At 38.8% G+C, this 22,639-nt stretch overlaps 1 protein-coding gene across 11 annotated transcripts; it reads left to right on the top strand.

Moving 5' to 3' along the window:
- The first annotated feature begins 990 nt into the window (after positions 1-990).
- On the top strand, positions 991-18,038 carry LOC6542418 (synaptotagmin 1). 11 transcript variants are annotated; one of them, XM_026978496.1, is made up of 10 exons: positions 991-1,083; positions 2,134-2,492; positions 7,155-7,415; positions 7,472-7,731; positions 7,795-7,884; positions 8,390-8,584; positions 8,697-8,873; positions 13,846-13,954; positions 15,393-15,526; positions 17,824-18,038. In XM_026978496.1, the coding sequence occupies exons 3-10, from the start codon at positions 7,175-7,177 to the stop codon at positions 18,028-18,030; spliced, it is 1,413 nt and encodes a 470-aa protein (XP_026834297.1). In that variant the 5' UTR covers positions 991-1,083; positions 2,134-2,492; positions 7,155-7,174; the 3' UTR covers positions 18,031-18,038. The 11 variants fall into 11 exon arrangements, with proteins under 11 accessions (XP_026834297.1, XP_026834295.1, XP_026834296.1 ...); XM_026978494.1 differs by having other exon boundaries at positions 13,840-13,954; XM_026978495.1 differs by having other exon boundaries at positions 7,789-7,884.
- Positions 18,039-22,639: the final 4,601 nt, after the last annotated feature.

The following is a 22,639-nucleotide window of genomic DNA, read 5'->3' as shown; positions in this document are numbered from 1 at the left end:
ACTAATTAGCGCTCATTAATACCACATACCAGCTAATTCAATGCTGTGCATGTACTCTCTACTAGTTGTTTAAGCGTAAAAATAATATTAAAACTATTACAATATGAACTTCTTTTGAAACAAAGAATTCGTTTAATTATATTATTAATTATTGTGCATTCAAAATGTGATGAAGTTGGGCATGTCAGCCCAAAAGTAGGCAATACTTTTGCATGATGCGCATTCAAAGCAAGAAAATTGAGCGGTTAGATCCTTTGAGAGAAATATAATGTCACATTAATGCCGTGTTAACTTCACTTTAGGTAAGTAATTTGTTTTGATTTGCTTGCAATGAACGAAACAGTGCCGCCATCTACAAGTCAAGTCTCAATTTTCATAGGCGGCAGTGGGTAAACATATCAGAAAAAGTCCGGAAAGTGAAACTTAGCAGAGAGAAGCTTTCTTCTGCAGCTTTTCAGCCCCACGCACCCATTGAATGTCCTTGCTGGCAACTGTGTGTGTCATTGAGGCACTTCCGCCCCACTACGCATGTACCGAAGAACATGCTGCGAACAGGTTCAGATGGAGCTTTCCACTTTACATGTGGTTCCCAGTCAGATGTTTGCCTCCTTTGGGAAATCTAGGGAGAAACTTTCTAAAATGTCGCGATTTTCACGGATTCCAGAACATCCTTTTGCTGTTTTAAAATTAAATGTAAAAATATTAATTTATATTAAATAATAAAATTGGGTAATATTTTATATACTTTAACATAACCTATATGTACATAAATTAAGAAATGTATGGAAAAGTCTATCTTTTGATTATCCTCCTTTGGATAGCAAAATCGTAGGGCTCAGCCTGGTCCAGCTGGCCCAGGCCCTTCCCCTCCAAGATCTCCGCTGGCCAAAAGCTCCCCATGGTGGACAGCACCCCGCCCACCCGCTGGCCGAGAAGCCAAAATCGATGCCCCAACCGGTTCGCTCTCGCTTTTTGGCGAGTGGCCCAAGCTTTTCAGCGCTGCTCCTGGAGCGTGTGGGCCAAAACGCGAATGAACATCGACCGTGGAAGTTGACTGCTGAAGTACAAAGCGCTAGGCTGAAGGTGAATGGGATAGAAAAATTCTTTAGCCCCATAAAAAATTGCAATGCCCATGGAAAATCGTACAAAAATGTGCTGTAAAAATTATGAAAATTAAACAGAATTGGTTGAAAGCAAAGCAAAGTGGTGAAAGTGTTTTCCTATTTGTTATATAAATGAAAAGGCCATCGAAAGCCCCGAAATGTATTGTGCGCGTGTGTCTGTGTGTGTGTGTGGGTGCGTGTATGCGACTGTGTGTGTGCGAGTGTTTAGCACGCGCTGACAAAAAAAGGAGAACATTTTTTGTGTATCAGAATTTTTTGCAGCAAATGTCGAGAAAAAATGGCAGCTACGCAAGAAAATTTTAATTGAAAATTCCAATGTGCAAGGCGAAGATGAAAGAAGCGCTGAAAAATGGGCTATCATTGAAAGTGAAAACGCATGTGAGCCACTTGCGGGGATATTGATTTTTCCCATCCGACAATTGTGGTGCTGTAGGCCAGTCGAAAGCCAGAATTTAAATGCATATCAATGTGAATTCGGGAAATCGGAAAACAGTCCTTGAACGCCCTATAATAAAATAATACAAATTTGCAATCAATAAGAGATTTTTGCCTATCAACTTTAAGTGTCGGAGTGGGAGAGAAAGAGGAAAGCTCAATTCAAGTCAAAAGAGGCCCTGAAAAGGACGAAAGAAATGGCCCTAAGAAAATCTCTATCCTGAATTTGCTTTCTTCGAGGAAAAAGCGAATTTGCCAACCTCCCACTCTCTCGCTCTCTCTCTCTTCCTCTCTCTGCCCACTCACCAATACGCACACACATGCTCTTTTGGGCAAGGAGACACAACACAGACACACACACACAAAGCCAAATTCGCTCTATCAATATTTACGCACACTATTGTACTTTGATGTTACGTATACGCTGCGTATCTCTCCCACCCTCTCACTCACTCACTCTCTCTCTGTATCTCTCTCTTCCTTTCTCTCCGCTGACATCCTTCGTACTGCCTAATAAATATGCAAATAAATATAAATAAAATCAATTAATTTCATTCAAAATTACACAACAAAGTATACGAAATTCATGTGAGACTAGCGAGCCGCGGCCTCACTAGCCAAAGCCAGCCACAAAAAAAAACCAAAAACAAATAGCAGGCAGCAGCAGGAGCAGCTCACACACACACATCGACAAGCGCCAGGACCCGCATCACCATATCCTTCCTGCCAAACAGTCGCCACTGCTGCCGCCCCTCCCCGCTCCCCTCGCTGGAGTCACGCTTCGTTAAACGCTGCTCAAAACCCATCATCCAACTAATAAATCGGACGATAAACAAGCGCATTAAGCTCCGCAGCGAACGAGCTATTAACGCTAGTCTGGATCCCGATTGCTGATTGGAAAGGAGAAACATTGGCAGCATTTCTGATTAGGGGGTGAGTGCTGGTATTTACAAGAACGTAGCACACTTTTTGGGGCAGCCCATCAAGTAAATAGAGAAAAATACATATACATTGGGCCTGCTAAGAAGCATTTGTCTAAAATATGAAAAAGGGTTAAATTTCTAATGTAAAGTATATAAAGTTCTATGCTGTATACCTTAAATTTTACCTAAATTACTCTCACATAGTTTTCTAGTTAACTGGTTCAACTCTAATTAGATTAATATTTATATAATGGAGCTTAATAATAGATTCAACTTATTCGAGGCAAAGGAATTCGCAGAATTTGCTCGCAAAGGTCGGAAATATTTAAGGTTTATTAACTTGATTAATTACCAAACTGCCAAATCCTCTGTCCAATCCCACACATCACCTATTCATCGTGTCCTGTCTTATCTTTGTCAAATAAGAGCTGAACCTGATTTAGTACTCCACTTTGCTAATTAGCTTTGGACAGCCCGGAGTTGGGCCTGAATTCCTGGGGGGCAGGCTATTAAGGGCATTGCCGAAGCATAGCAATAAAAATGCTGCAGACAAGCTCGGGAATCCGCACATAATTGCCAATAATCAAGTTGGCCCGAACAGCCGCGTACTTTTGACCCTTTGCGGCCCGAAAACGTATAGCAATCCTTTTGTGTGAAATTGGAGAATATGAATGAAATGTTCGAATTTTGATTTTGATTTTGAAAACATCGAGACGATTGTTCAATGAAAGCGAAAAGCATAATGATGTGGAAAATTGGTTTTCTCCGCCAGGCATTCTTCTGTCCTGAGGCAATGTCGTGCTTCATCGTCTAGCTTGGTTTTTCCTTCTTGTCCATTTCTTTTTTTATATTTCCATAGCCATTTTCCGAGTTTTTATTTTGTTGCCTTCTCTGGGTTATGTGCGCAGTAAGGAGAGCAAAAGAGAGAGAGAGGGAGAGAGAGCTGTGGGCTTTTCCGCTTTTCCATCCTTCCGCTCGCCGACTTTTCCACTCTCCGGCTTGCCAAAAAGTTTAACCGTTTCCCCATTTGGGAGCTTCGAGAGCCTCCTGGCGATTCTCTACTCGATTCGCCCGTATTACGTGCGTGGGTTCCACAGATGTTGCCATAGATCCGAATCCGAATCCGAACCCGAATCGGATTGCTATTCCGATACCGAGTTTCCATTTGCGGACCAGCTAGCTGGTGGGTTTGTTTGGACCCGGTAATGGGTAATGACTGCCTGTCCATCCATTCCATACTAATTTGTTGTGACAGCTTGATTGTCAGACCGGTAGACCACTCTATTTTTACTCGGCTTCTTGGAGTCCAGTATCTTGTTTGCAGTATCCTTTTGCCCACATATCTTATCGTATCACAACGCGAGCCCAGCGCTAATCTAAAATGCCCAGCCAATTGCTGATATCTGTGCTCCACTCTGTGTCACCGCAATGCACCACCCAGCAACCCACGCACCCTTATCAGCTTTTCTGCACCACCGCCCACAATTTATGAAAAAGCAGCAGACAGCTGCCTATTTATAGGTGCTTTGCCAAAGGTCAAAACGTAGCAATTATCACTAGGAAAGCACACATATCGTCCCTGATTGCAGCTCCGAACTGAGCTTTGAATAATTGAGCAGGGTCCTCGCCGCGAAAGTTCTGTTAATATTGAGTGAGTCCGTCAAAAGTGAAACCTGAAGGAGGTGTGGTAATTGAATTTTACAGTGTTTAGCTGAAAGCTGATGTTTGGTAACACATATTGGAAATAAAGCAGCTACTGTACTGCAAACAGTAACTTATTATTGCCGGATTTCAGTGTAATTTGCTTTACTACCTCATTGCCTCATTCCATACCAATTATAGCACTTTTCCAAGACTGCCCTCAAAAAGCAGCATTTTCTTCATGGTTATGGCACTTTTGACAGTTACTGGAAATGTTTTCCCATCAATCGAGGCCTCGACAATGAACTCACTGACCACTCGAGCTTTTTGCAAGCCCACAAAAAGAGTTTTAGTGCCAATAACAAATACAAGCAGCTGTTTTGGCCCTAAATATAATTTCGACACGAAGCCGCTTTGGACTGCGTAGTTGTTATTTGGCTGCCACTTCTTTGGGCCCAGACAAGTGGGCACCACAAAATAACCAGAACACTCATACGCCCCGTTGACCCGTGGGCAAAAAACAAGTATAAGAGTGGCACGAAAAGCTGGCAGAATGACAAAAAGTAGCAACTGCCGCATACAATATTTGTGACCTTCTTATGCCTTCCTGGAAATCATAGCAGTTGCACATCTTGGTCCTTTTAATGTAAAGGTATTTTCGCCCTTCTGCCAGGAAACATAATTCAGCTCGAGATTTTTTGGCGCATTAATAAAATATGAATAACAAAGTGCTCCACCTTTTGGGTGATTGCCATTTCCCTGGCAACTTTCGGGAGGTGTTCCTGATTGTTGCGTGCTCATTTATTATGGATGAGTCTGCCGGGGAGCAGGAAGCGCCTGTTTATCCATTTTATTTATCTGCCACTGCGCTGCAACGTAATTTGTCAGGGGATCACACGGAAATCGTGACATCTCCTAGCTTTCCTCTTTTTGCTGCCACATCTCTTTTTTTTTTGTAATCCACCACCTCGACAAGTCATTTCCAGGCAGCTTCTGTGCCGCACAACTTGTCCTAGATGCATTTAAATTTATTGATTTCTCGGGAATTTTCCTTCTGGCCTCAAGTGACCACACAGGCGTGGTTTCCCATTTTCCAAAGTAAAACTAGTCGGCGGCTTTAAAAGTAGAACATCAGGTAACTTAGTAATACAAAACAATTTACTAATTTATAATGAGCCTGTTAAAGGTATAAGGTTTATGGGCTGTCTTCTGATAAACTCTTAAATTATTTGCACTGAAATTGTCATTAAGTAAAGCGATAAGAAGAGGAAAAGAGAGAACAGAATTTGATTTTTAGTTGCAAAAATTGTGGAACATAAACAATGTTACTCAATTTGCGATGAGGAAATGTATATTGGTCTACCAGCAGAACTTTTCCTTAGTCGCTCTTGTTTAACTGCGAGGTATATACGTCAAATAATTTGGCGATGGCTTAGGAAAAATGCAAAAATGAAATATAATAAATATTTTTTGATAACATAAAATTAAAAGTAAAAAAATATTCAGGCCTGTGGTAGATGAAACATGCCTGACTATGCGAAAACCATATTCATAGCTTTAGTGGTCTCTTTGAGTATTATTGATTTTAAATATGTTATTTTTCTGCCTAAAACTGAATTAAAGCCCAAATTGTATTTGCCTAGAAGGCAATTAACCCGCATAACTTCATTTCGCACATTATTCATGCAAATTGTATTTGCAGCCCACCCACAATATAAACTTTATGTTGAGCAAACACACAGAGTTTGCATCTAAATTTTCCATGCGCCTGGCATCCACAACATTAGAATTTTAAGCATATTTATGGGGCCAAATAAACAAAGCTGCCTTCAGGCTTTTCATTTAAGCGGCTCTCCGAGTTTTCCAAGTTTTCCCAGTTCTTTTTCTGTTGGTGTGGGCTAGCGTGTTTCAGGGTATGGATGTCCTTTGACGTCATTTGCAAAGTAAACAAGAGAAAAGCCATAGAAGAAGCAGCGCTTTCCACTCATTTTCACTCTAAATTACGCTTTTCTTCTTTCTGGCTGAGAGGATAAGTGAATTTGGTGACATATTAATTTATCTTTTGCTCGGAATGCCTAATGGAAACAATGAAATACAAACAAAAGGTGCAAACAGTGGATAACGGACTTGGAATCCCATTTAGCATAAAATCAATTTGAAGTAGGAGTAACTTAATGTCGTGAATAAATTTCTTCTTCTGGTGTTCCACGTTTATATTCCACCTTTCATATTCTTTTGGCCGACATGTGTCGGTCAACTGCTGATGGATTCCCAAATTGCGGTCTCAAATGAAAGCAGAAATTGCCAATCAGCGAGACTTAAGTACTTTCAGCTGGGGGAACCCCCAATCCCCCAAAGACTCGGCAGTCCTTTTTTGCAACAATGGCAGTTCAGGGTCAAAGGATGTCTGACAATATTAAAAGAGGAGCCGAGCACCCAACTCAAGCAGCCCTCCGCCGTTCATAATTAATACGACTCAAGTTGTTAAAGTAAACGGAATGAAGTTAAATGCGGAAAATTCAAGCTGAGGAACTGCGAAGCAGATGGAGAACAGAACCAGCAGCTCGGTGTTAATATTAATGAATTCAATTAAAGGCGAAAGAGGGCAAAATGGGGAAAAACTGGCAAAATCGGGACGGGGGTCCAAGCCATTCAAAGCGTTTGGCGTGGGTGCCATTGTAAAAACATATATATATATATGTGGATGGGTGGGTGGTTGGGCGGCTTTGGGAGAGAGTGCGTGCCCTTGGTTGGCTAAGGATAAGCACTTTTACTTGGTGCGTTGCCACTGCCACCACCGTTCAACCATCCAACCATCCAACAGCCCGTTTTAGATGACGCCGTCAGCGCATTTCTAGTGTTTCAAGGATGCGTGTGTACTTGCTAACGACTTTTGTGGGATTTCTTTGCGGCCAGTGCTATTTTTAAAGCAGCAACAGCCTGGAAATTAAACACACACACATCCTTGATATTTATTTTCTATCCGCGAATCATTAAAACTTAGTTTTAATGCATAATTGTGACTTTACAGCAACAACACAGCAAAACAAAATGCCGCCAAATGCAAAATCGGAAACGGACGCCAAACCGGAAGCGGAACCAGCGCCAGCGTCCGAGCCGGCAGCGGAGCTGGAGTCCGTGGACCAGAAGCTGCAAGAAACACATCACTCCAAATTCCGTGAGGTGGACAGGCAGGAGCAGGAGGTGCTCGCCGAGAAGGCGGCGGAAGCGGCCAGTCAAAGAATCGCACAGGTGGAATCAACCACACGGAGTGCAACCACAGAGGCTCAGGGTGAGTGCAATCGAAATGATGCACTTATCTAGCTCATTTATATATTTGCATTCCAGAATCCACCACCACCTCATTGCCGGTGATCAAAAAGATCGAGCATGTAGGCGAAGTGGTCACCGAGGTGATCGCGGAGCGCACGGGGCTGCCCACATGGGGCGTGGTGGCCATCATCATACTCGTGTTCCTGGTCGTCTTTGGTATAATCTTCTTCTGTGTGCGGAGATTCCTGAAGAAGCGAAGAACCAAAGATGGAAAGGGTAAGAAGGGTGTCGACATGAAGTCGGTACAGTTGTTGGGATCGGCGTACAAGGAGAAAGTAAGTGTCTGACGCGCCATCAAATCTTAGTAGTTATTGGGTTCTGGTATGTCATAGGTTCAGCCTGATATGGAGGAACTCACCGAAAATGCCGAGGAGGGTGACGAGGAGGACAAGCAGAGCGAACAGAAGCTGGGGCGCCTCAACTTCAAGGTAGGTCCCCCAATTCCCAGTTCCCAATTCCCCCCAGGACCCAACCACACAGCAGCCCCGAAAACTAATCCCCAGCATACGAGACTAACTCAGATAGGTGTTCTATAAGTGTGGGCAGAGTTGATGTTCTAGACATGGAAAACACACTCACAGGGAGGACAATAATGAATACTGTAACAACTTCCTTTATAATCTTTCATGTACACTTAACAAAATGACATTCACCTAAAAATTGCGTTTCCACTGGGTTATATTCTTGCAAATTGAATTCGATTTGGAAAACACATTTTACCCAACTAGATTCCATATCAGAAAGCCCAAATTTTGCATTTAGCGGGTAATCTTTCCTTGTGTGAAACCCACATAATTAGATCTAGCCACCACATAAACATATTAAGCACACATTTCTTTTACCACTGTACTAATATACTACTTTCCATTGTCTCTTTTTGGCCGAAAACCAAAACCCCTGTTGTTGCCGCCTTTCGAATCTGTGTCTTTTTAGCTGGAATACGACTTCAACTCCAATAGTTTGGCCGTGACGGTGATCCAAGCTGAGGAGCTTCCCGCCCTGGACATGGGCGGTACATCGGATCCCTATGTCAAGGTGTACTTGCTGCCCGACAAGAAGAAGAAGTTCGAGACCAAGGTGCACCGCAAGACCCTGAGTCCGGTCTTCAACGAGACGTTCACCTTCAAGGTGAGATTGCCGCTGCCTCGAACTTCTCTAAGTACCACTTTTAAGTGGTTTTCAAGTTCGATTTGTATCCAGATCTATAGATCTATGTACTATAAGCACCATAATGTTGCAGAGTTTGCCCTACGCCGATGCCATGAACAAGACGCTAGTGTTTGCCATATTCGACTTCGATCGCTTCTCGAAGCACGACCAGATCGGCGAGGTGAAGGTGCCCCTGTGCACCATCGATCTGGCGCAGACGATCGAGGAGTGGCGCGACCTGGTCAGCGTTGAAGGAGAGGGCGGACAGGTATGTAGAGCTGGGCCGGGGTCCACTGCGGGGTCACCAGTACTATCCAAGCTATCCGTAACTCTCTCTCTGTCTATGTATACAACTCGATGTGCCTCTAAGTGTGTTTTTATCCAACTCAAGAACATCAGTTGAGATCTGTCTATCGTACTCTTATGATTATGATTTCTTATGCGTTCGTTAGTAATGCTCTGAGTTTTTTTGGAGCCGAAGGCAAGCCAACACTGAAATCGTGTGATATTTGTTGACTTCTGTTCTGTAATCTCGAACACCTACTTATAGTACGATGATTGTGTTTTGTGTGTATTTTGCATTCGAACTTCTGCCACGACCAAAAAAAAAATATATATGTATGAAAATACAGCAGAAAGCAATCCAAGCATTTTCGACACCCACCGATATTTGTTTTTTAAGTCAACGAACCCACTCCCCAAGACCCTCGAAGTACTTTTAAGGGCAGGGAACAAAGACAATTACAGTGAAAACTTTCCAAAACAGATACAATATCAACAAGACATTGAAAACTTCGTGGAACAGACAAGCAAAAGTTGTTCGCGTCTCTAACGAAACTTTATACACACCCAGTTCAAAATGCAAATATAAATAAATCAAAGAAATTATCTTACCATTTAAATAAGCAATACTCAACAAGAAAACCAACAGCAAGCAAGCAGGGGGGCAAATCAAATGGCACAGGTCCTTTGATTTTTCCCCACGCACTCTGACAGTTTTTTAATTTTCATTGAAAGCCCTCAACCGACACAACAACTATTACAAAAAAAATAAAACTCTAAATTTCTCTTTCTCCAATTCCCCCCTCTGAAACAAACCAAAAAATTGATTTCGAAACATATAAACTCTTGTTTTCTTGAACTTTTGTAGAAGGTAAATACAAAAACATGCTTTCAATTCTTACTTAAACCAACCAAAAACAAAAAACCAAAAACCCAAAACCAAAACCGAGAACTCTCTAACACCTTTGCATACCTTTGCGATTTGAGTTTATGATTTTCCCTCTATAACATATAACCTGTGAACTGTCGCTCTTGTACACAAAAGCCGTCTACAACGATTATAATAACCAATGCATCTAACCAACCACAACTAACCAATCGAATCTTCAATTTCTTACCTATTTCCCACGATAATCAATCAATTTGGTCTTGAGCGATTGTTCTGTGACTTTTCTCTGTCTCTACTATATTTCCTTATATATCCAATAACTATACTGTTGCGTCTGCATACTTTCTCGCATCATTAATATTGTAGTTGAATTTTTGTATTAATATAAGCGATTTATCTATGTTTGGGCTGTCTTGTTTGCAACCGAGTAATCAAAATGACAAATGTTTTCACATTTCCATATGCAAATGATCACACTGCAATATTAATTTGTTGAGAAAACCTGTGGCATAAGAAAAGCTAAAGTAAATCAGCATGGTTGACTGACTTTCCCTCCCACACAAATTAACTTCGAGCCCTCTCCATTTCCTCAAAACTTTTCGCCCGATTTCGGGCCAATTATCCTTTGCCATTTATTGACCATGCTGATCGAATTGTTTAGTTGCTGAATCTTTTACCCCCAAAAACAACACACACAACTCACACAATTTTTGTTTGCACTTGGATTGGAACAATTAAACGTCAAAAATACTGAAAACTTTTGCATATCTTTCTTACAGTAGTAATCAACTTTTGCACCCCAGTTATTTGCATAAAGTCTGTCAAACTTTTACTATCCAAACATACCCGAAACACGCTCTCTTTTTCTCTATTAAACCCACTAACACAGAGACACACACACACACTAAAACGCACAGAAGAAATTTTCTGAAGTAACAAATGATAAGCTATATAAATAAATGAAAATGTTGTAAAATATTTGCATTGATTACATTGAATTGGTCAAATGATGGAATGAATGCTCTAAAAATGTCTCACACAGATACACAGAAACACACACAAAGCCATGTACAAATACTCACACACAATTCAACAAACACGCACACAGATACAAGAACACAATTTCAGAGATGGAAAACAGCTTTAATTTTTCGCCTGTGAATGCCAGAAAAGAAATGGTATTGTCTAATCGAATGTTTTCGGAAAACCGAAAGTTGAAGGCATTTGCTGGATTTTAATGGGATATTTTTTCTAAATTAGGTTTCCGATTTAAAATCCATGGATGCATAGCTCAGGGATTTGCAAAGATATTATATTTTGTTTTAATTTCACTGATATTATTACTTATTTTCTAATATTTAGATGTCCTTGCGAGAAGTCAACATCTAAGCCAATTTAAATCCAACGAATGCTTGAGCCTGGCCCAATACCATTATGCCAAGAAAATAGGCATAAGCTTTATTACCAGAATAATACTGTAACTTTTTCTACTATGAATATTACAACTTACTTACAGTTAGCCTAGAAACACTGCAAATATACCATTCTGAACAATTTTTACTCTACTGCATGCCTTTCCTTTTGCTTACGACTTTATACCGATATATAACTCACACTAAGTATTAGAAATCCACACGAAAACATTGAACACGGACATGCGACCATTGATTGGTTACAAAACTATACGAAATTTGCCAAAACCACATTGATACTTTTCAAAATTCTACTGGAAATGGAATTCAATGATTTTTAATACGCTCTTCATTTTTCTCTTTAATTATTTTTAAACGTATCGCTAAAAAAAAAACAAACAAACCAAAAACAAATCCAAATCTGTAATCACAAAATTCGAAAACTCGACATTTCCAAACTGTACTCGAAATTTTTGACTCATGCCATGGGGAAATCAATCCGAAACCTGAAACATGCCCAAAAATCCATGTAAGTATACGATCGAAGGAACGAAGATTCATAATTATTGTTATTTGCTTTGGTTGTTGTCGTCATAAATGTGTTCAAAGTTCTGTTCGTTGTGTTTGTGTTCAAATTCTGTTCGATCTGCCAAATTAAACGTATAATCCAATCAAAATCGAGAGCCAATCCATTGGAGCAGTCAAAGAACGAATACCATATTCCATATTATATACGTAAAAACGCTTATTTAAGTCTTAAATTTTCTGTTTAGCTCTCTGTCGCTGTCTCGCCCGATGTGTGTACTGTACTTATGTTTTGAGTTGCATAACTTGATTGTGTACTGTAATGTGTAAGCAGAGCTTCGATGACAGTCAAATACAAAAAACAATGCTCAATAATCTTGTTTTCCAATTTCGATATTTCGTTCGATTTACCTTACTTTCGGTTTCGTTTATGGACATTTTTGTTACCATGAGACATTCACCAAACATTTAACAAAGAATATTTCGAAAGGCACCCAAAATCACAAATGATAACTGAACTTGAATCGAATTCAGAGAATCAAAATATTTAAGTCCCTAGAAAGTTGCGGTAAGTGACTCCGATTTAAAAAAAACTCTATAAATTCTCTATAACGCTCGCTCGCTCGCTCTCTGTCTCTGTCTCGCTCGCTCGCTCTCTGTCTCTGTCTTGAAACTTTTTTAACTAATCCAAAATAACACACAACCACACTTCCCATAGCTAAGCATTTAGTTCAACATAGTTCAACAAATACAGTTTCGTTTTCCCGGGTTAGTTTGGCCCTTGGAGAAGTGATCGAGGAATTGGCATCGGATTGGTTTGTGTTATAACACCCAGAAATCGAAGTAAAATCTATAAAAACCCACCACTGCAAGCGGTTCGAACCAGCCTAGGGTCCTATATGTGTTATAAGTATTAGCTAGATAGATTTTTCTTTTGTACTATATATAATTATCATGTACATTTTAAAATTCTTATTCATTTCGATGTTCCTCCAAAAACGAGTCCTACTAGAGCTAGTCTCTGAAATGTACATACGAATCGGCTCAACTATGCTTGATTTCAACTTCTTAACTCTCTGTCTTTGTATTTTTCTATTCTCAGTAGTTTCTAAGGACATTTTTGAAAACCAACATATTTTTGCATTTTGTGCAGTCGGTTTTGAGCTGGGTGTTTTCATAAAACAAACATGAAGTCAAGAAAATAGAACATATTAGATAACATACTACTCAGAAGTGAAACTGTAAGTTTTGGTAAAGTTATCAGTATTCAACGGAGAAGACACAAGCCCCTGAAAAACAAAAAAAAAAAAAAAAAAAAAATTAACACTTGAACAATATCAACGAGTTTACTTTCAGTTGAGTACTTTGCATTGGTTTCTTTAGTTTTTCTTTGGATATACTCTGCTCCCTGAAAAACATGTCAATAGGTATATACATACTATATACTTACACTTAACAAAATCGAAGCTCTAAGACGTGCAGTAAATGTTTGATGTACTTATTTGTGGCGTTTTCGTTTTATGTCAATAAAATAAAATATAATAAAGAACTAAAGTTCTCGTAAAATACCGTACTGTTCACCCCACCCCGAAAAAAAAACCCATAAACTTGAACTTATTCCGAGTGTATTTGATTTCTCCTACTTTCCACGTGTATAATCGAATATTCTTGGTTATCGTATATACTTGTTACTTTGCAACCGTATATCTATATCGATTACAGCTTAGTTCGTCGTTTGTTTAACCGATATATAACTTTGGGTGGCTAAAAGCAAAATAACTAAGTTAAATAATAACAATAAATTCAATTTCTTTCTGACATTCCCATCCTTGGCACCATTTTCGAAAAGTATCAAAACTGAGTTTTAACCGGCAGTTACATTTAACGGGTGGTTAATTTGAAGCCATTACTGGGCCAAGAGGATGCGGCTGTAATAATGCAAAACTCGGGCGACCCAAACCTTATATAAATATTAGACCCTATATACTTTGAAATGGATATGTATATGTAATTGTACCAATAGAGTCTGTGTGACATGTTGTTTGATGCAAGACCACTGAATCGCACGATCGAAACTAACCCACTAACCCATTTCCGTAAACTCTTCTCCGGATCTCGCCACACAGGAAAAGCTGGGAGACATCTGCTTCTCGCTGCGCTACGTGCCGACCGCCGGAAAGCTAACCGTCGTCATCCTGGAGGCCAAGAACTTGAAGAAGATGGACGTGGGCGGACTGTCTGGTAATGTGGCGTTATACCGAAGCGTGGGCGGGACCGATCGTGGCTCTGAGATGATTTTGTTGGGCCTGCGGCGGTCCTGTTCGCGGCTTATTTGCTTTCTGTGTTTGTAATTTTAGCTGACGTACGTTGTTCGTTTTATTTTCGGTTTTATGGCATACTTTTACTTTCATTTACAATGTATACAATATATATATTATACTCGTACTAACTTCTTCAGACGTGGCAAACGGCAAGGCAACGTTTGCTGTTATAACGAAAAAACGAAAACAAGCATAACCAAAACCAAAAAAAAGCGAAATCAATGAGAGCAAAGAGATACTACTTTTATTCCAACTAATTTTTGTCAACTACTTTTCTACTATCAATTAGCGCCAACTTATCAACTTGCATATTATCTTACCGTATTTAGCCCAATTCGCGTACGCTAAAATATCAATTAATTCATTAATCAGTGGATATATTTGTGGTGCGGCAGCGTTTCCATCCCGAAATATTCGCACAGTTTTTTCCTATGCCTGGCAAACCAATAGAAAAAACCAAATTCGATTAATTACGCTCTATGCCGAACAATCAAAAATGGCCGAAAATCGCTTGCTTAGCTTCACTTTTGCATGTAATCTGTACAATTTATTTGTAACTTAAACACTCGACATCATTTCGGGTCTCTGATGCCAGATGCCAGAAGCTGAATTAAAAGCGTTGCCGCCGAATATATCCAAACCAATTTAAAGTTCTTCTAGGCTTTTACAAACAACAGAACATTTTCCAGTATGTTTTTGAAATGCTCCAACAATAATCGGTTACAAGTAATTCGTGTAACGAAGCGGATAAGTTTTTCATATAAATTATAATTTGAAGCAATGCCTTGAGTTTAACAGGTTGCTGAGTTCCAAAATGTTCAACTATGGTACAATCACTGATTGATGTCAACCTTAAATGATTTTCAAAAAGTCAGCAAGCCAAAGTCAAAAATTACACTTTCAGTTGTGTTCCAAAAGTCTGCGAGGATTTGAAAACAATTCAAAAAGTTTCAGAAAGTATGAAGTGAGAACAGATTCACTGCATACATTTAGCTACTTTTTAGTGCGGTTTCAAATTATTGCATGTTTTTGAGGCGCCCAATGTATTTTATTAATATGTATTGACGTTTTTATTTTATTAAACATTTACACTTTGGCCTGTTTCTTGTTTCTCGTTGGACTCTTAATTTGATTTTGTGTTTGCAAAGTAAAAATTTATCTACTCTATATATAACAAGTACATAATTATTCAATGTTTTTTGGTGTACATTACTTATATGTGTGTAAAGCAAAAGAAACAAAAAACAACAATTTAATTAAAATATGATGTGTTAATCAGATTATTGTGGAAATTTTACTTTGTTATAAAAACGAAAATGTTTTCTTTTTCTTTCTTTCAATTCTTTCCAATATTATAGATCCATATGTGAAAATTGCAATCATGCAAAATGGCAAACGTTTGAAAAAGAAGAAGACAAGTATCAAAAAATGCACCCTCAACCCTTACTATAATGAGTCGTTCTCATTTGAAGTACCATTTGAACAAATACAAGTATGCGAGAATGTATTATACTATCCTATAAAATACCACAACTACTACTACTCTACTACTATACTACTACTGTCTACTGCCTATACAAACTACCTACTACTACTATTACTGTTACTACTGTTACTGTCCTCTTCTGAACTATCTACCAAAGAAACCAAACTAAACCGAGTTTTGAGTACCCAACCTCCCTCTAAACACACACTAGCCTACTTACGTGCAATCGTTGTTGTTAATTATACTACATATATACCGTATATATATATATCCATATATTGAATACTTGTATTCCAAAACAAGCGACAACAACACCAAACTCTGAACCAAACAACCGAACACTCTTAGAGACCAATCTTCGTATTACCCATAAAGATATCTAAACTTCCCCCCAAAAACTAACTTAATCAATCTTTGTGTTCTATAAGACCTACCAAAAACCTAAAAAAAAAAAAAAACAAAAGTATTCAATGTTAAATGTTGTAATTTTAACCAAAATTTGTTCGAGCTTATTTTATGTTTGATAATCCCTGATTTACTATTGTAAATATTCAAAACGAATACTGAAAGCCCAACAAATTTAGCAAATGTTTTAGTTTGTTGCCTTTGTTTGTGTAGTCTTTGAGAAATTTTTGTGGAATCTGATTTTTGTGGATTTCTGTTCTGAACTTGAGTTTTAACCAGCCTCGATGTGTGCTTAGCCCAGCTGATTTGGTTTATGTTTAAGTTGTTAAATGTTTAATGATCGATTTGAAGAGTATCTGGCAAGAGGAAAAGCAATGACAATCAGGCATGCCTAGTGGCTTAGGAATCCGTAAACTCCGGCAATCTAGTTGCCCCCAATCCACACACCGTCTTAGACGACATTTTGAATGGAGAGCAAGCCGTAGTGTGCCCGCTTCGCTCGCAACCGAGCAAAAAGCAACCAAGCAGAAAAGCATAAGCATAAAGCATAAAGCATTAGCATCCAAGCAGTCGAGCGGTCGAGCAGAAAAGCATAAATGCAAGAATGCAAGAAGCAATTCAGCAGCCAAGCACGTGCCTTACACACACTACGCTCACTCCAGAGAACTACAGTGAATACAACCTAATACAAATTTGAATACCAACTTAAACTACTCTTTCCATAATACAAACTATCGCAAACTCCTATACCAGCGGCGTCAATAATGCACCACGCAGCAACCAAATCGCAGTGGGTACATTATTTTGACACTGTCTTCTGATTTGAATATCGAATACCAATCGCACCACAACAGCTACAGTACAAATACAGTTTACACAGAATAAATACCCAAATGCCAACACAGAGAAGTATAGCGTATCACCATGAATACCAATCATACCAATCAAACGAATCAAACCAACATATAGCCAAGCGATCTGGAAACTGGGAGAACTGCGTTACGGTTACGTTACGTGTGCTAGTCGAAGAGTTAGCCCCTGTCTATAAGTAGGACCCCCAAGCCATGACCAATTACCAAAGAACGACAAATGGGATTGAATATTATACATTTTCGTTTACACGTATTTAATGAACATTTTTCTTTTTGCCACAGCTTAAGTGTCTGCTATCAAGTATCGAGAAAAGTAATTTGTTCATTAGTCCCCGAGGTTAAAGGTGGCGAGATATATATTCTCGTCCCTACATGAATCCGAATCTGCCGACATCTTCATATGCTTCTCACCTTACGCAAATCAAATGCTTTTAGGAAGTTCTTCAGTTTTGTTACCAACATTTATTATTTTAAGCTACTCATTCCTAGCCTTAGACATTTGCATGATCTGCTTGTTAATTCACAATCAAAAATATGAACACCATAAGGGAATACTACTCCACAGCAAGCATATTCCTTTTCGAAGGAGCTTTTTGTAATGCTTGAACGCCCTTAGATGTTTAACCACAACCAAAGTGCTTGTGCAAACTGGAAGTATTCCACCCGACGATCTCCACGATTAAACCTAGCCTGCACTATATCTAATATACAGCACTCAAAAGCCGAAAATACTCCACGTAGTGCCGAAAAAACCTCTGTCTATAACCTGCTTCCCAGTACAGCATTCGTAGTTACAGTGTCTGCCTGTTAGCGAACAACAGTTCCCACTTCAATTCCCAAAAACCACTTGAAACCCAAACAGAACACGTATATCGAAATACCGAATACCGAAAAGTTCTTCAACTCAAAAGCGAAGCCCCCTCCCGTTCCAAAGAGATATAGACCGAATTGAAAGTACCTGCAAGCAGAATACCCCTACTAATGCCGGTACTTTCCTTGAACCATCTTCCTCCCAATCGCGCACAGAAAATCTGTCTCGTTGTGACCGTCGTGGACTACGATCGTATTGGAACCTCCGAACCCATCGGCCGCTGCATACTTGGCTGCATGGGCACCGGAACCGAGCTGCGTCACTGGTCGGACATGTTGGCCTCGCCCCGGCGGCCCATCGCCCAGTGGCACACCCTGAAGGACCCCGAGGAGACCGACGAGATCCTCAAGAACATGAAGTAAGGCGGCGCCATGGATAACCAATGCAGGTGAGTGGATTTGGTCCAACTCCAAGAGGCACAAGAAACCTCGCTCTGCTGAAGAAAGCATTGAAATCGAACCGAAATGACCAGGGTGCCTGAAAGTATGCATTGTGTTGCATACTTTCAGGCACCTGCAATGGCGATTTCTAACCACTGGGGTCTCGAAACCCTAACCTTACGTGGAAAACCCAACTGGAGCTTAAGAACTAACCTCTCCGCTTGATCTCATCGTTGGCAGACTTGCAGCACATCTATCAAACGTATAAAAGTAACCAAAGAACACTTACGCGAACCGTCAGACATTGAAATCGAATGCATCATCATCAGCTACAAAATGATCCTCCTCACCCGAAACGACAAGCAACAATCAGCGAAATATCGTAGTTAATTCAAAAATTGTTCATCTATGCAGTTATCTCAACATAAACATACTGGAACACACAAAATGCCGATTAAGTAATACCATAGGTGTCTAAGTTATATCTCATTGGTTGAAGAGCAAAGCGAAGTGAAAGCTATGAAATCCTATATAGAAAGCAATGTGTCCCTTTCACTGGCCGGAATCCGAAATAGTTCGATCGATTTTACATATAATCACACATGATAATTCATTCTGAGATCTATGAATTTGTTCTTGTCCCTGATTGAGATTTTCCAAACTATGAGAATGTTCTATTTAAATCCAAAAACTCTATATACTCAAACTATTTAACGGATGACCGAGAGCGTATGATTTTTAAAAGTTAAGTTTACTTTTGTTTTTAAATTAGTGCAATGATTAAAGGAATCTTTCCGGTTTTAAATTTGTTTCTCAATCGTTGAAGGATTACTAGTGAATAATATTACTGACTAATGCATATATAAACAAAACAAGAACGTAAAGGCAACTTAAACTGTTATGTAAATTATTTATTATGTTTAAATTATTGAGCATTACGTACTTAACTGTGTAAGTATTAATCTATGTGTGTTTAAAAGAAATGGACATGGCAGACATATTAACAGGCGGACAGAAGGGAAATCATAAAATATATATTATATATAAATATTATGTATAACGACCTAACAGAATCAGACGAATAAGTAGAAGGGAAACCAAACAAACCCAAAACCAAAAGCAAATAACAAAAGTTAAACTTTGAAGCGTGATTTCAACGGAATATATCATCAGTTTAAACTTAATGAAAATATCGAACATTTTGCACAATGGATCAGATTGGAGTATTCTTTTAGTTCGAACACTTTGCTTTACAATAACTTTGTAGTAATATGGCTCAGTTTGGGAAAGGTTTCCATTTTCGATAAGTTTTTCCTTTGGTTAGCTTGGAATTTTGCGTTCGAGTTTAAACTATTCGTTCGGTAGCTTCTTCTTCTCGAATATTAAGGTTTCTACAACTATCTATGAGTCGTTTTACTCGTTTCCGATTTTACCACATTCCCTAATTTAGAAATCATATTAGGACCTAATGAAAATATACATACTAACTAAATGATTATGGCAAAATGTTAAAACAGAAAAAGAAATATTAAGAACAATAATAGTTATTACTATTTATATTATATTCAAGTATATGACATCTAAACAATATACATTTATATAAACTTGTGCTCCTGCTGCACAAGCCTACTAAGAATTTGGGATTTTTAATATGGAAAAGCGGCGGCAGCAAAACTTCTACCTACCTAAAACACAAACTAGCTAATTAAGCTAACAAAAATATAATCCGATATGAAATTGAAATCGAAATCGAGCGAAGGATTAACAGTGAGCCATGATTTTCTGATTTTTTCCATATTGAAAGTAAATGAAATTCAACTAATACATTAGATGTTTTTGTCCTGTAAATGGTATATTATAATGATAATGATAAAGATAAAGCGTAGTTAGGGATCTGTGTATCCCCTGTACACCCACTTACACAGTTGTAGTTATGTTCACTGAAGCAAGAGAAATGCGTAGGAGTACACAAAGAACAAAGAATGCAAACTTACAAATCGAGAAAATACCAAAAATATTTATGTAATATAATTCATCTAAATTTAACAAATCAAAGTGGACGCCAGGAAGAACAAGTTATGCAACTTATTACGAGTATTGTTCAATAAAAATAAATAACTTTGCTTTTCCAAATAATTACTGTAAATTATCTCAAGCCCAAAAACAGCTAAATAAGACACAGATACAAAACACACACACACACATATGTATTATGTATTAAAGAAATGGTAAATTACTAACAAAAATCGAAGCCTAACCACAACAGCAACAAAATGAAACAAACAAGACAACAAACTATATATACTTGCATATTAAACAAATTATATGAAATTATATAAAATGATGTTGATTATAGATTTAAATTAAAACTGAGAAAGTGAATAAAACAAATTATATATACACCTATATATAAATATTAAACAAAACAAAAGCAAAACTTTCATTTGTGTTTTCCTTTTAGTTGGTATACGCATAAATACGAACACAGCGTTACACTGCGCGAAACGAAGTGCAAGTGTTAACCCAAACGACATGTACATACACACCACACACCACACATGAGTACACCCACACTGAAACACCCACGAACTGACCAAAAGCAAGTCGAACGAACACATGAATGTACTATATTATATTGTATTATTTTCGAAAACGTTCTCAAAGCAAGCAGAATGCAACGCATAGCCCATCACGAAAGCACAAATCAGTAGAGGAAGGAAATTAAAGTAAATAAGATACTAAAATAGGCCAGAGATAAATTAAAACAAATGGAAAAACCAATATAAGTAGCAGTCCATGTACTTTTATTTTCTAGATATGTATGTATGTAATTTATATTCGAGGTAAATCAGGCATTATGCATTTAGCAACCAGACAAGAGCATAAAACCGCATCTAGGATTCCCTATCGAGAAAGATCAAAGGATCTGGATCGATTATCCTACACTTCACCATAGCTACAGTCCGTTTCCACTGGGAAAATCCGCGAGATCCGGGAATCCCCCTTAAAATGTCAGCCAGTGCATTTATTTTGGTCAAAGTGAGCACGAGGCACTAGTTCGTGGATTCGGGCTTGTATACATATAGAGCGCACCTGAGGGAAGGATCGAGTATAGTAAAGTATAAGTAAAGATGAGTAACGACAAATACAAGATACAAGATATAGAAATATGCGTTATAGGTTGAACAGACCCAAGATATAGAACAATGTTTGATGTTGATATGAGTTAATCTGGCCACCTAGCGTGCGCATTATATGCATAGATACGAACATAGTACATACATAGTGCAGGAGATAGGCCCTCCGATAGGATCATTTTATATACCCAGGGATCGGAGGAGGGCAGCCACATTATACATAACCATCGACAGCACCGCATAGTATGAACACAGCATACGGCATATACATAAATACATAAGTATCCACATAACCGAGCGATATGCATACATATACACCAGGACATAAGGTCCACAATTACTTTTCACAGGAGCTATCCATCCCTCGGTTCAGATCCAGACACTATATACCTACATACATACATATATACCTACACGTACAGGAACTCATCCAGCACTTACACTCGCGGATATCATTTTATGACTCTTTCCGGAGTTTTGTTGTTTACGATAAACTGTTTATAGCTGTTTTTGAATTTTAAATAAATTATATTTACTATATGGCAAAACAAAGAATAACACTAAAGCAAACCCATATATGATAGTAATATGTATATGTTTTAAATGCTATTACCAAACGAATCTTAAATTGATGCTCTGCAAGCAGAGAGTTGCAAGCTAAAGAAGAATATTACTGAATAAACTGCAAATATATATACACACACTAATGTGCAACTGTATTGCAAGACAAGCATAGCATTTTATTTCCGAGGCAAAAGAATTTAACAAAAACACACACCCACACGAACACACACACCCACACACTCCGGTCAACTCTGACACCTGTGCACGGTGGGCGGCAATCGCAGGTGAGCCCAAGGGCCCCCAGATTTCGCCAAAACCGTACTAACCCCCCACAAAAGAAAAAGCCCCAAGACAACAGCCACAGATAGACGATCTATGTAAAACACTAGCGATGTGAACGACACAGAGGAATGTTTATAAACAATAAACAAATGTTTGAAAACTAACAGCGTGCCTTTATTTGTGTGCTAAAGCTCGGACATTGTCAGGAATTTTAAACAGAATTAAGCTTATCTCGCAGCTTATCTCGAGCAAATTAAGCTGACACTTTGATATTTTCCCAAACCTGGATAGTTCTTCTCCACAATTGAGCTACAAAGTCAGTTTAGTTTGAAAACTGTTCTGCGGATGTTGAATATTTTCGAAAAGGCGAAATTAATCGAAGCATTCGATACGCTTGCGAAGCATTATCGATAGCAGCGATTACTTGTGCGCGACCAAGTTACAACTGTGCTTTGTGATTACTGCATTCAATTTCAATCGGGTATTCAAATCTAGGCCTACTTTGAATGATGGCAATTTGACTGTAGCTCCCTGTGTGCCACTTAAAGTGCCATAACTAATAGTGCCATCCCCTTGCAGTCCTTTTTAAGTTAATTGGATCGGAGTAG

The sequence above is a fragment of the Drosophila erecta genome, unplaced genomic scaffold (genome assembly GCF_003286155.1).
Source record: "Drosophila erecta strain 14021-0224.00,06,07 unplaced genomic scaffold, DereRS2 tig00000055-arrow-pilon, whole genome shotgun sequence".
In the NCBI taxonomy this organism is placed as follows: Eukaryota; Metazoa; Arthropoda; class Insecta; order Diptera; family Drosophilidae; genus Drosophila; species Drosophila erecta.
This window is presented reverse-complemented; position numbering and strand designations above follow the sequence as displayed.